This window comes from Cheilinus undulatus, linkage group 11 (genome assembly GCF_018320785.1).
Source record: "Cheilinus undulatus linkage group 11, ASM1832078v1, whole genome shotgun sequence".
Taxonomy (NCBI): Eukaryota; Metazoa; Chordata; class Actinopteri; order Labriformes; family Labridae; genus Cheilinus; species Cheilinus undulatus.
This window is the reverse complement of record NC_054875.1, coordinates 30270787-30285709: the sequence shown is the minus strand read 5'-3', so window position 1 is coordinate 30285709 and position 14923 is coordinate 30270787. Positions and strand designations below refer to the sequence as shown.

The following is a 14923-nucleotide window of genomic DNA, read 5'->3' as shown; positions in this document are numbered from 1 at the left end:
TCTACTTGAGATGGATGAAAGTGAAGTCAAAGAAAGAGAAAAATACACACATGTTGAAAATGAACTTTTAGCCGATTTTTGGCTACATATTGCAGTCTTAATACCACAAAGGTATTCACTCTGAGACTCAACAGTGAGAAAGGCAGATGAGGGAGAGAAGAGCTGTGTCTAGGAAAAGCAGCATAGCGCAGGCCGACCCCAGTGAAAATATATAAATGAAATATATTACAGATTAAAAGGAAAAATAACTACTGTTCCAGACTATTGGTTCAGGAAGACCAACAGTTAAAACATTTAAATTAGAGTTCAGGTCCAATAAAAAAGATTAGACACTACATCCTTTGGCCAAACAAAAGAAAAAACTGTGGTAATGGTAGACAGATTGCCTCAATAAGACCAAGTAATATCTGTGTCAGTTGTATGTGTATGTACAGTCCATGTGTAAGATATGCAGACACATAATGGATATAAACATATACATGCCACCCTTAAAGACCACAGGAGGGTGTGAGAGAATAGAAAACTACTGAAATTGAGCAATCAAAGGCTGGGTGAAGAGAGAGAGGAAGAGTCTAGTCCGTTCATTGTTCTCTTCTAGTGCACACTCTCCGACATGTTAATGGCTTCCTGGATTTCACGGACAACGAGGATGCGGGCCAGCATCTGTTCCAGCTGTTCTTTTGGGATGGGTTGAGTGGAGTACCAGATGGGGCTGTTGGGAGCAACCACGGGCTCAGGAGTCAGGTAGAAGGTGTCATTACGACCTTTAGCGCTCTGTGGACTGAGAGAAGAGCAGAGATGACAATGTGAGTGCGCTTTCAGGAAGCATTTATTTACCAGATGTCAAAGTACTAGGCTGTTAGATTCTTTGCTCTCAGTATAAGTTTGTTAAAACTCCTGTACATGACACAGTGGTGAGAAATATGCCAAAAAGACAGAGCCCTATGCTTTTTTTTGCAGTCAACCCCAAATTAATTCAGAAACACTCATCATACATTTAACCATTTTATTGCAAAATTTTACTTCATGAAGGCTCTGCTCAAAAGATGCTCCAGTGTTAAACAAGTGTCGTGCTCCAACTTTCCAGGGAGTGCATAGCTAGAAACCCCCATATGGATAGATGCAGTTATGACAATGTGTACTAAAAACAACAAAATTAATTCAAAAGAAATTAATTCACAGTATTGTGAATCTGAATATGAGGGTGCAACAAGCCTTATGCTATAAAGGAGAAGGCTGAGGTGGAGGAGGTTAAGCTTTGCCAGCAGCAGCGTGGTGCATCAGCACAAATGTAAGCAGGGATTAGTGGGAAGTACGGCATATTTAAATGAAAGAGCTGTGATTGGCTGTGGGAGTTTGGAGGCGATAATTGGGATCAACCGGCTGTCAGCTGATCACTGCTGGGCGTATGACTTCAATGTCCTGCATGATCTAACACTCAGCTATATTTCCTTGGAAATAAAAATTCTTTTAAAAAAAGACATGCTTTATTATTAAAAAAAATGTCAGCCAGAAACTTTATTTTTGTGCTTGTGTTTTTTTTTTTTTTACACATCATTATAGTAGGTAATGAATGATCCTTTATCCTACATAAACAGTTCGATGACAAAAAAGCCCTCTGGCATCCCTCTCACATTTAAAAAAAAGAGCTTGAGTCATTTTTTCCCGTTCTCAAATTAAGTATTGAAATGTACAATTCAAGCCACAGACCATCTTCTAAGATGTAATAAGACAGGGATAAATCTAATTTGGAATACCAGGTTTTTTCAGTAAGAGCTTTCAGTTCTGGAAAGCATTACTTACTGACATTAGCTCAAGTGCTCTGATATATGATTTCTCACAACAAAACTTAAGTGCTTGATAAAAGCAAGCAAAGCTATGCCTGTCTGTGCCAGTGAATCTTTACATTTCTTAAGGCTTTAACAGTATGGATGTTTGACTGTATTTTAGCATCTGTTGTGCATCATAGTTTCTGATGTAGAAAGATGGAATAACCAGTCACATCCTACGTATAAAGGCCCACATCGGGCCTTGGCTCAAAATTTGGCAAAAGCTTTTGGATAATCTGCCCGGGCAATGAAAAAATAAAATTCACTAAGAGATTAATCAGCTGGTTCCTTTTTCCCATAATGTAATCATGTCCAAATCTATTATTGAAAAGCCAGGGACTGTCAGAAGCAAAGATGATTTCTTCATGTTTTATCTGCCTTAAAATCTCACACCCAAAGAGATTTTATCAAAATCATGTCTTACGAAGGGCAGCAAAAAAGGAAAGCTGGGTCAAGCAGATATCTGTATTATCACTTCAAAATTATCTGAAAAATTAGTGGATTGCTAAAACAGTTGATAAATCCTGTGCTTTTTAAAAGGAGCCTTTTTCCTCCATGTCATGAGTTGTGAAGCACTCAGACATTACAACCGCCTTCAGGTAGAAAATAAGTTGCACCTTTATTTCCAAATTGGTAAAAAGTAGAAAACAAAAATTATTCACTGCTTTCAAAAGACGAACAGGGAAGAGTTATACAGCATTCATGTTTCTGTCAGTTGCCTAGCAACTGTGTTCTGAGAACACTGAGGACAGCCTGAATTCCACATCCTATGTCAATAACATGAAAACAAAAGTTAAAAAAGAAGCTTTACAACGGGAACACCTTTTTCTCCCCTGAATCATGATTTCACTGTCGTCATTTTTCGGGACATTTTCAGCGACTGTTTAGTTGCTATGTGCCCTTAAATGGGTATGTTTCTTTCTTTGGAAGTCTGATACAAAAGACTAACTGCACTGGCTATGCCTATACTCATGCTTGCATTTGTCATAGAATAATTCAAATACACTTGCAGATGTACCACACCTAATCTTGTAAATACAAGTTCCTACAGTAATGGTTTGGGTCTTTATACCCTGGAGGTTTGAATCTCCTGTTTCATAATGACACAACACAATGCCAATATTTCAGGCAATGATACAATATTTTCAGATATAACAAAATCTACCACATTAAAATTACAGTACAATTAAACATTAGAGGCAGCTATCGATACCAAGCGACTTCATGCACAAATTTCACACTGATACTTAAAAACGAGTTATTGGCAATTTAATCACTGAAAGGATTCTGGGTTTTATAAATTAAAAAAGAGTAAAGAAATGTGTTTCATTACGGTCACATTTTGTTGTGTTGCAGTTGTATATAATAGCATTAAATGTTTTTAAATTGAGGGCTGCTGATTACCTTTCAATTGGGAACATAATATGGCCATTTGTGTTAAAACATGTTGATTTTAAAACAGTAAAAACTTACAGTAGCAACATTTTTAATTCCTTTCATGTACTCTTATCACTCTCAAGCCCCACTATGTACTTTTTCTGAAAACGTTTTATAATCATCATAAAGTCTTTCAGACTATGTTTTCCAATTTAAGATTTTCCTCTAAAACACATTTACTCACATGTGAACTTAAATAGTTTTTCTACTCTATATAAGCCCTTCATACTTTACATAGGGGCCTATTAATGTAGCATATAAACTTAGCAGAAAAGTAAGGGAATTTGTGTTTGGTAGACTATTTCTTTGTTGTAACAATGCTTCTTGGCAATAAATCTTATACTACTGGAAAGCCTGTTTATTTCCCTTTTAAATGGTGCCACATTTTTAAGGATCATGCGTTTGTGGGATAAGCAGCAGAGCTGAGTATGTGGGTTACTCCCATGAAAAATGTGCCAAATCTTCTCTGCCAGTGCCAAACAGCTTATTTTGCTGTTGCTATTGACTCTTGTTTTGAGCTTCTGGTACCCCTAGGTGCTGCCAATCAGGTGCTGACCTGTGAGCATGGGCCCTGCTACAGTGGTTAGTCGGTGTCTGCTCCAAGAATCAGCATGACCCGTTTGACTGATCTGGATAGGGCCTGTGCGATAGGGCAACTTCAAGCTGGTGTTCTGCAAAACCAAGTTGTGGCATTGTTTGGAGAGAGCCCTAGAACCATCTCCAAACTGAAGGCCAAGTTCCAGATATGGCCGACAGCTTTCTGCCCAGACGATCTGGAACAGACTGCACACTGCCAATCTCTGGTCTCATAGGGCTGCCAGGAGGCCTGCCATGACTGCCTTTCACTGTCAGGCCTGTTTGCACTGGTGTCTGCAACACGTACACTGGAACCTGAACATGTGGAGGAACGTTATGTTCAGTGATGAGTCCAGATTCTGCCTATGGCAGTTGGATTGTAGGGTCAAAGTGTGAAAAAGACATGGAGAATGCTATGCTGATTGCTGCACTGATAGAGTAAATTTTTTTGGTGGAGGCAGTGTGATGGTGTGGGGCGGCATCTCCCTCACTGGAAAAACAAGGCTTGTCGTCATTGGAGGCAATCTCAATGCAGAGAGATGTCGAGATGAGATTCTGCAACCAGTGGCAAACCCATATCTCCACAGTCTGGGACCGAACTCTATCCTCCAAGATGACAATGCCTGCGACAACCCTCGCCTGCGACAACCCTCACCCGCACAGAGCGGGGTTTATCAGAGACTACCTCCAGAATTTGGGAGTGGAGAGGGTGGTATGGCCTGCCAGCAGTCCTGACCTCAACCCCACTGAGCACTTGTGGGATCAGCTTGGGCATGCTGTTTGTGCCAGAGTGACCAACACAACCACGTTGGCTGACTTGTGATAAATGCTGGTTGATGATTTGGATGCCATCCCACAGCAGTGTGTGACCAGGATGGTGGCCAGCATGAGGAGGAGGTGCCAGGCTGTTCTGGCTGTGGATGGTTCTTCCACATGCTACTGAGGCTCCTGTTTACTAAATGAATAAATTGTTAAATTGCCAGTATGTCTTGTTTCTTCAAACTTCAATCATCAAATCCACCAAACACCAAACAAGAGTCAATGGCAGAATAAGCTGTTTGGCATTGGCAGAGAAGATTTGGCACATTTTTAATGGGTGCAACCCTCATAAGCCATGTTTCCATCAGGGGGTCCGGATTGATTTAGTTTGGTTTGGTATGGTTTGGTATGATAAACCCCAAAATAGTTCGCGTTTCCAAAGACACCTGTGCTCTCACTTGGGTGGGCGGGGCTGTAAAAGCATGCATGTGAAGTCACAGACAGCGCGAGTCAGCTGTTCCAGCCTCAGAGTTATAGAAAGGATGAGTGACAGAAATCAGTCGGGAATAAGCAGTAAACAGCCTTATTTCGGCTGAGAGTGGTTTTTAAAAAAATAACTAGATTTTAATGATTTTAACCACTGTCAGTACAGATCCTCAGCTAATGGAATACGTGTACAGAGACGGTCTGAGTCGTAACACTACATTAATATGTGAATACATCTAGTCTAGAACAGATGATACGACAAAATATGAAAGTTTAGAGCTGTACTGTTAGAATTTGCCGCATTAAATATAAAGTAAAAGTTCAGCTGGTGTTAAAATCAAGCTAGATTAAGTCAGAAATCCGGGGTGCGCTGATCTCGTTTTAAAATAGTCTGCAGCCTGAAGTTTTATGAGCCCGTTCAACAACCACAGAGTGATGTTTTCACAGGTTACCTAATGTAAGAATTAAATTAATGAATTTTTACAGATGAGAATGAGCTTTTCTAGGGCTTCGTATTCACAAAACTTCAGCATTAATGTAGTTTCTCATCCATCACAGATGGAACCGGCTGATGTGAGCCTTTGGGCTCTGCTTTGTGTACTTAAAATCAGGTCCAGATAAACATCAGGAAACTTGATTTGTGGCTAGATACCAATATCCATAGACTAGGAAACAGTTTGGATCTCTGTCAAGTCCAAATGCTTCCCATTTAGGCAGATATTAGTCCATTTTTCCCCCATTTTCACCCATTTCTAACAGCACAGACATCCGTGTTTGAAGCCCGGAGGTGAGCAGCTGAGTCGTGCGCTGACGTGACGTCAGGGCAGCCCCTATTGTTGTGTGTGTAGCTCCACCTTTTTGGTATGGATAGGCAAGATTGGCACCCCTACAGAAGGGTGCAAAAAAGTGGGACGGTATGGGTCATTTTTTTGGGACCCTTTCCAACTTTTGCTCTTTGGAAACACAAAAAAATGTGTGCCATACTGCACCGAACTGAGCCATACCGCGGGGTGGAAACAACCTAATACTCAGCTCTGCTGCTCATCCCACAAATGCATGTTCCTTACAAATGTTGCACCATTTAAAAGGGAAATAAACAGGCTTTCCAGCGGTATAAGATTAATTGCCAAGAAGCAATGTTACAACAAAGAAATAATCAACCAAACACAAATTTCCTTAATTTTTCTGCTATGTTTAGTTCATTTGTAGTTTGTAAGAAATTATGAGATTTTAATGACATTCAATCTGTGGCATGTGATGTTAAAGTGATGAATTGACATGTCTGATTTACTGCAATCTTGATCAATGGAGAGGCTGTGACAAAGTTTTATTTTAATGTCAACTCTTGTTATGAGCAGTCACATAACAAGAGAGAAAGAGGTGAGTCTAAAGTTCATTATAAATCTATTAGAGACAGTGGACTTCTATAAGTGTATCAAAGGGGGCATGAAATAATGCATTTTCCCTCTCCGTTTTTTGATGGAATAATTAATCAACCAATTGATCTATCGATATAGATTGATGGATCATTACACCCCTATTATGGACTCATTTTTTTCACAGATTTTCTCTAAAATCAACTCTTACTGCTATTTCTGTCCTTGTTTTAATACTCTGTGTTCCACACTGTCTTTGTGTTTTATTTTAGAGTCAGGCTCATTGCTTGAAATCCTTTATTCATAAAATTCACCATTTTCAGTGTCTAATTCATTACCCCATCACTTTTTTCTCTTGTGAAGTAGAAAATCCATTTCTGCTTGAACATCAGTAAGCGCGCAGCGTTAAAGCAACAACCAGGGATGCAGCAACCAAATCAGGACATTGACAAATGTGGAAATTGTTGGATCATATTACTACTTGGGTGCGTATTAGGATCAAATTTAAAGTCGATGTCAACACTAAGACTACTGTGAAGAGAGGACAACAGAGAATTCACTGAACTCCTGCTGTCTATCCTGTAATCCTGCCGTTTTAATTGAGAGTCTTCTATTGTTTTTCCCTCAATCTGTTGGTTTCACAGCCTCTCAGTTATGGACAAAAACAGCCTGAATAATATCATTAAAATCTGTTGTGAGATTATTGTTGTGAAACAATGAGATCTGAATTCCTTATGTAACTAGCAGATCTACAGAAGGCTCAAGGTATTTTACTGAACATGTGCTTCAAGTAAATTTTCTCTATTGCCATCTGGAAATTGTTGTGCACTACCTGCTTGTAAAATTAACCACAATCATTAACCGATCATCATCTCCACAATCAGATCACTAAATGAGTCTTAGGCTTCAGACTTTATACATCTTTACAGACTTTTAAACCTTTAACTACCACAAATCTTTAAATTTTTCTGTTAGATTGATCTTGTAGTTTGTATTCAGTCTATTTATCAATACAATTTTTCAGTTTTCTTTTTCAGGTCAAATTTTGTATTTTTAGCTCTTGTGTGTAATGTGTTGTTTTATTTTTGTCAAATTTACAAGCTGCTCTGATGTAGCTGCTCCTAAAGGGATTACTTAAAATTACTCAACTGAATCACATCAGTTGTTTTTTTAAACTTTGTATTTACCATTTGAAGAGGTAGAAATCGTAGAGTTTGATTGGGCATCTCAGTGGGTTTTCTGGGTCCTCCAGCTGCTCTGAATACATGTCATCTGTAACTAAAGAGAAATAATAAAATAATAAAATTGTTACTTATTTTTCTTCCAGGATTAATTTTCAGTCACCAGGGAGCAAATCAAATTCATGTGGACTCTAACCTTTCTGCCCTATGAACCTCTCTGTTGACTTTAGGTATCGGATGCTGGTGCTCTTGTCTTTAGGATTGTTGGGGCTCTTCCTAGTGTGTCTGAGAACCTTAGAAAAGGCAACTTTTAGATGCTGGTCCACTGTCTTCAGCTGAAAATACCTGTTGAAAAGAAATCATTTACAAATGAAAAGGATGACAGATTTGAGACATGCTGTTTAATCAGTACAGAAAAACTATTAACAGATAATGACTGAAGCAGCACAGAATCTGGACTTTAAATCAAACAGGTGTATAAGATGAATGATTTTAAGGGGGTCACCCTGACGGGAAAAAATTTAATTGACTGCTAAATTAACTAGAAAAGCACTAGGAGAGCGCAAACCTCCACCATTAGCCCTATCTCCCAGTAGTGAAGAATCCTTTAAAAAATTCCTGGATCTATCCCCATGCTCCCCCCACCACAGCATTCACCGGTATTACCCACGGCATTACTCCCTCCCTGGTGGGGTGGAAACACGGTGAGGCAAAGCATTGGCTTCGCTTTAGGTGGGCTGTCATGGTGGAGACATTGCCTGCTGGTGCCAACAGATGCACTGACAGTCTCACCCATGGTCTCACTGGACAACTGGAAGTTATGGCAGAGGGTGAATATTCCTCTATTCCCCCCAGCATTGTGAGTATTCTTGCTACATTTCACTGTCTTTCTCTGTTACGCTCCAACTCGTCTCCTCGACCGGGCGTGCATCTTTCAAACTCTATAAACTCCAAAACTTTGAATAGATACACACCAAAAAATGCTGCTTGGATTGAAGTGACTCATGTCCACCATCTCCTGGTGTAAAGTGGTAACAGCGCAGACCTCCGCCATTAGCCCTATTTCCCAATAGTACAGAATCCTTCAAAAAAATTCCTGAATCCAGCCTGTGATTCGAATCACTCCCAAAATCGTATCAGTTCTTTCTTATGCCATTTCTGACATTTCCTGAAAATTTCATCAAAATCCGTCAACAACTTTTAGAGTTATGTTGCTAACAAACTAACAAACGAACAAACCCACCCGATCACATAACCTCCTTGGCGGAGGTAAAAATTCATATTGTGTTCACCATAGTCTAAAACATGCAGTGTCTGTCAGCTGTTTAGCTTTATCTTCTACCATCTTTTCACACCACGCAAGTAATGTTACCAAACTAGCAACAGGTATGATAGTTGAGCTCTCAGCCTATGATGAAAGTTGTGAAGTACAAACCAACAGCCCACTTTTGTAGGTTTTCAATCACTCCACAAGGATTATTTATGTCATAGTATACCACCATTTAATTAAATGGATTATGACCTTTTGAGAGAGAAAAGCTGTTAAAAAGCGGCACTGTCAGCCTGAACCTTTTCAGCAGTAAAACAGCTGCTTGCAAGACACAGAATGGGGGTGAATTTTCAAAAGCATGAGGTTGTGTGCAATGTGTGATGGTGGTGGCTGCACTAGCACATGACAGCACATATCAGCATTTTACACTTGTATATTAGTTGCATCAGTATATAGGAGGGCATCTACTTTTAATGAAAAAGTAGGTATTAAAAGTGCATATTATGCACCAGATTTTACTGTAAACAATGCTCAGAGAGGCAAAACTTACTTGGTGTTAAAAAACATGAGAGTTGTGAGCAGTGTGGAGGGAGAGTGGGCTCCCAGCTGTTTACATTCCCACAGCATCTCCTCTGTCACATGGCTAGGGATAACGTAACCTAGTAAAAAAGAGAGTAAAATTTGATTGCAAGGCAGTTTATCATATATAATTAGCAGCAAAAACATTATAAGTAACAAGAAAAAAAAATTACATGATGAAAGTCAAAGTAACAGATGATTCACCAACAGAACTACAGCTTTAGCTTTGAACCTGAAGTCAATCTCAAAATCAGTCTTCTTGGTCTTAAATTTTGATCATGATATGACACAGAACAGATATAAATTACATTTATCACACTCTTGAACTCAAAATTTCAAAGAAAAAGCACCAAAAAAGAAGGAAGCCACATATAACACTGTTGTGCTATGAACAGCTGTACTATACTGGTAAATGTTATGAATTCAAAAGCAAAAAAGCAAAAAGATGGCACTCTGGTGGCCTAGCAGTTAGGCTAAACCCATTTACAGAGGCTATATTTTGGGGTTAAAAAAACCATGGCTCCTTGGGCACAGATGGCCTAGCAGTTAGGTTGCGCCCCATGTTCGAGTCTGGCCTGTAGCTTCTTTCCTGCATGTCTCACCTCAACTCTCTCATCCTTGTTTCTATTCACTGGCCTGTTCTCTAAAAAATAAAGGCATATAAAGGCCATAAATATATCCTGAAAAAAAAAAAACAAACAACAACAACAAAAAAAAACATTTCCACTGTCATCTCAAATAAAGGCATCAGAGCCAAAAAAATAAATCTTAAAAGATTTTAAAAAAAAAAAAAAAAGCTTACAGACATTATAGGAAACTTAAAAAGCTTTGTCCAAGCAGTGAGCTCCTGACAGGGACCAACTATTTTATCTCATTTTAATATCAGCCTTTGCTAGGCTACACTTGACACACTGCAGCTGAACAATTTAGGTAAAAATGAGTATCAGATTATGTATAAAACTCCTAACCACCTCAGTTTGATTAAAGTCAAGCTCACAATGCAGGCCAATTCTAGTTTTGACAAAAAAAATGTTGCCCTTACCAAGTGGATGAACAGATGGTCTCCAAGGATCCAGGATCTGGTGCAGGCTGTGAGCAAAGCGGGTATAGTACTGATCCGAGAAAATATCATCCACACGACCGTTATCAAACAGATACTGCAGGAAAAAGGTTGATAGGGAAAGATGACGTCAGACAGTGCTGCCACATCAAATCCATGCACCAACAGAGCTTGAATTCATGATGAGAACAGAGAGCATGTGTGTAAAGTAAACCTACTTTTTGTATGCACAGAAATACATAGTAAAGAACATCGGCCTCATACGACTCCCCTTCCAGCCCTCGAGCTTCTGTTGTCATCAAAGAGAGACCCATGCAGAGCTCAGCTACAGCACAAGACACCAAGTCCTCCTGGAAACGCAATGCCTGGCGCCCTGAGACAAACACACAAAACAGACTCACACATATTAGCAAATGACTAGACAGAAGAAAACAGTCATTGTTTACATTATAATAGCAATATCCATGAGTAAGTCAATAATAACACAATGTTAAACACTTATTATAATGTGTTTTGTTCACTCACGGCCAATTGGTGCCAATTTATTTTTATCTGATTTGTCCATCTCTGCATTTTTCCGCTGAGCCCAAAGCCGCCACACATCCAGTCCCTCCTCCGGCTTCAGAGTTGCTGGCAGAAGCAGCTCCTGCACCTGCACTTGTTGCTGGCCTTGACCGTCTACCTCTGCTACCACTGTCTGACCCTGCACAGACACAAACACACCTTGTTACCTAGTGCTAAAAGAAATCTTTGTTTTATGTGTATACTTTGCCATCACAAAAGACATCACCTGTGTTATTACCTGCAGCTGTTGCCCATCCTGCCCCGTTAGCCCCTGTGTGTGCAGCACCTGCTGTTGTGGATCCCAGATAAGAGACTGTGTGGCATTGGAATAGCCTTGTACTGCCACTGGGATGTGGATGTTTCCATTCATTAGTTGGGCAGGGAAAAGTGTATTTGCAGCCAGTGTGTGCACCACTTCCTCCTGGCCTCCCATTCCTCCAGAGCTTGTTATACTGGAAACAGCCTGTGCTGTCTGACTCTGGCTGGCTGGGTTTTTCAGCTTATCGTTCTCGACAGTAACCTGTGTTGGCATTGTGGTCATTGTTGTAGTGTTTGCCCCAGCCACCTGCACTGTGCCATAGGCCTCTTGGGGGATGGCAATGTGTGTGACCTGTTCACGGCCTCCAGAACCAGCGGGAGCGGAATAGACCGGGATGGTCCAGGTCTCTCCTGTGGGACTGGTGATGGTACCTGTTGCACTGTAAAGATGGGAACTGTCCACAGTTAGAAGGTCTGGCCGTAGGGACACGTAGCTCTGCTGCTGGCCCTGTCCTTGTGGGATAGCTAGGACTGTTGCAACCTGCTGACCAGGCAGGGCGTAGGACACAGTGATGGGCATGTCAACCTTGCGTTTCTTGGCCGGCTGGAGGACGCCTGCTCCCTGCGATGTGGCAACGGTTGTTCCCAGTACCCTCCTCTCAGTGTTGTCCTGTTGCTGGGTGGGAGAGAGAGCACCAACTGTCTGGATTTGAATCTGTTGTCCTCCTGCAACAGCTGCCACCAACTGAGCTTGCAGCTTTAGCACATGGGAGAAGAATTAACCAGTAAGTAAACTTAAACTCAGTCTGATGACAAAATAAGCAACTAACCAGGATTTTTTTGAAGATATACCTGTTGTTGTTGCTCCTCTGTGAGCTCCCCGGGCTGTATCAGCTGTGCAGTAGTCACACCTTGAAGCTGTTGATGGGAGCCAGAGGGCACTTGAAGGACCTGGCCCAGCATTTGGCCTTGCTGCTGGCCCTGGATTTGCACCTGAAAACAGATAAGATGATCTTAGCTAAATGTAGCATAATTTATTCAAAAATGGATTTCCATGTGACTTGTATCTTTAACACTTGTGAAAGGTTAAATAAAACATGGTGACACAATAACATGTTGCAACTTTCTGCATTATGTCAGTAACTTTTGGTAATTCCAAAATAATCAAATACTGGTTAACTAGGCAAGCAAAGCAGAAGGCTGTTTAATGATAAATACAATTCAAATGACAGTGGAGAAAATACAAACCTGCACTATCTGCTGCTCTGTCGTCTGCTGTACAGTTTGCTGCTGAGACGTTGACTCCTGTATCTGCTGCTGCGGCTGGACCTGCACCTGAACCTGCAAGAGAGGACAACATTTGTCAAAGCTTTATGTAAGGAGAAGTCCTCTTTTACCAGTTTATTTGTGGCATTTCAGTGTGCTTGAACTTACAGGACAAGCCAGCTCCAACAATGACCCTGCCACCTCTGTGCTGTCTGTGTAGATGCAGTTAGCCTCCTGTTGATAGACCATTGTAGTGGTGGTAGTTGTAGTATCTCCGCTCTGCTGGCTGAACTCTTGCAGGGCATCTGGACCCTTGCTAGCCAAGGATTCAAGGAACTCCTTCATGCGATGCTGAGGGATGCTCCGAGCTTTCTGCCTCACAAGCTCCTCATAGGAGCCTGTACCATCCAGTGAGTTATTCATTGCTGCCAACAATAACTTCTGTGAGGGGGACCTGGAGAGTAGTAAAAATGTACTGTAATTAGAAACAACGTTTATATTTAGAAAAGTTATGAATGCCAAACAATAATAATTGACATAAATAAGTTCGTCTACAATAAATATAAGGACTGAATTTAAGAACTGATAAAAAGGAGCACATGCTGCAGTGAGATCTGTTTGTAGCTTTTAGTTTGCACTATGGAGATAGGGTTAGGGTTAGAGATGAATGTCCAGTGGCAGAACAGAAATGGAAATAGGAAAGGGTTAATTTGTCTGTGTACGAGCAGGGACAAAAGCGCGGCCACTTTCCAAATCCGATGCAGTATTCAAGCTGCAGGGGAAAGTGCTGCATAATGAAAACATGCAAGCTTTACACAACAGCCAGGTTACGATTATGTGCGTGGTGCAATGGCTCTATAAAAGCTAATCTAACAGCTGATTACACAACAAGCTAGGTTAGCCAGGTGTCTTGCTATCTAGCCGCGTGTTTTTGTAAATAAAGCCAAGCCAATGGTTAGTTTAACAAGGTGTAACAACGCAATTATGTGCGGATTATGCTGAATATAGAAGGTACTTTGCATCTATGCAGGAAGCAGTATAAACGGGCGCTGCTCTCTGCTGTCGTTAACGCTAAAATACTGTATTTTCTGGTATCTCATAAGCTAGCAAGCTAACACCAACAGGCGCGTTAGCTACCTCTCTTCCTCAACCGGGCCGAGGCTCGAGCCGCCCACGAGCGCTTCTCTACCCTCGAAACAGCGCTCTTCTTCCAACGAGCACGCGGGTGAAGTGCTACTGACCTTTCCACGAGACTGCTGTGTTCTTTATTTTGTGTGGTTTTCTCTTGATGGCAAGCTATTAGCTTTTCTTTTTCTCAACCACTCATATTTCGCTGGGCGCCATCTTACAACAGTACCTCCAGACCAATAAGCAAGCGATTTGTAACTCTGTCGTCTTGTCGCGATAATTCACCGCCATGATACCGCGATGCTTGGGAGTTGTCGGCTAGCCCTTTAAAGGCGTCACACACGGGCAAAATAGCCGAACAGATTGGGCAGATATCAGTCCACCTTAAAACCCGGTTATACCAGGCAGAGGCTCCTAGTGGTTCACTGGCTTCTCAATCTTTTAAGGTAGTCCCAGAGAGATGCGCGGCGTATTTGGGTGGTGCTCTCGAGGAGACAGGGGTGTCACTAGGGATTCAGGGCCCCATGATAACGTGTGCCAGCCCCTTTCACCCAAAACCAAAGCAAACTCTGCACACTTGCTATAACCAAATCTTTCAACAACACTTTAGCTAATATTTATTTTAACACACCAATTATTCAGATGTCAACGTAATATATTAAGTTGGCTGTTTCAGTTGTTCTTATTGGGCGATGGTTATACATATAAGTCTGTTTTTGTAGATGCTGACAGATAACACTTGGGTCTTCTCTCCATGCTGCGTTCACATTTACTTTGCAAGGAAATTTCCCTCATAACCTTGCAAAGCAGATGGATATGCCCTTTTCCATGTCTCTCAGTGGCGAATCCGTCTTGCAAAGCTCCCTTCTGAACCGTTTGGGCACAGTTAGAAAGTGACAGGACCAATCAGCATCGAGGGACTTTCAGCGTGGCAGAGTTGTGAAATCAACTACATTTGAACATGGGCTGGCTTTTTTCTAAGCAAACCTTTTGGGACCAGATTGTCAAATAAACTCAGATAAAGTAAATATATTTGTCTAATTAACATATCATTGTATTAGTTTCTGTCTTTTCTTTTAAAATATAAGTCATTTTTGGCATTTACAGTAAGATCAGTGCTGATATAGCAGCCAGCAACAATGGGGTGATTGAAA

The 14923-nt window shown here is 41.0% G+C and overlaps 1 protein-coding gene across 3 annotated transcripts; it reads right to left on the bottom strand.

Moving 5' to 3' along the window:
• Positions 1 to 49: 49 nt before the first annotated feature.
• Positions 50 to 14017, bottom strand: LOC121517819 (glutamine-rich protein 1-like). Of its 3 annotated transcripts, none has more exons than XM_041799870.1 (12): positions 13883 to 14017; positions 12810 to 13095; positions 12624 to 12716; positions 12228 to 12368; positions 11344 to 12132; positions 11079 to 11256; positions 10772 to 10926; positions 10536 to 10650; positions 9465 to 9573; positions 7841 to 7989; positions 7651 to 7741; positions 50 to 781 (listed from the first exon to the last, which is right to left on the bottom strand). In XM_041799870.1, the coding sequence occupies exons 2-12, from the start codon at positions 13062 to 13064 to the stop codon at positions 595 to 597; spliced, it is 2262 nt and encodes a 753-aa protein (XP_041655804.1). In that variant the 5' UTR covers positions 13065 to 13095; positions 13883 to 14017; the 3' UTR covers positions 50 to 594. The 3 variants fall into 3 exon arrangements, with proteins under 3 accessions (XP_041655804.1, XP_041655806.1, XP_041655805.1); XM_041799872.1 differs by having other exon boundaries at positions 11356 to 12132; XM_041799871.1 differs by having other exon boundaries at positions 13779 to 14010.
• Between the last annotated feature and the right edge of the window lie 906 nt (positions 14018 to 14923).

Excerpts from the sequence above, each read along its gene's own strand:
- LOC121517819 (XM_041799870.1), bottom strand. The coding sequence starts at position 13,064 with ATGAATAACTCACTGGATGGTACAGGCTCCTATGAGGAGCTTGTGAGG. Across the intron at positions 10,651-10,771 it reads TATTTCTGTGCATACAAAAA|TATCTGTTTGATAACGGTCG; the intron begins GTAGGTTTACTT and ends TTTTTCCTGCAG. Across the intron at positions 9,574-10,535 it reads ACCATCTGTTCATCCACTTG|GTTACGTTATCCCTAGCCAT; the intron begins GTAAGGGCAACA and ends CTTTTTTACTAG.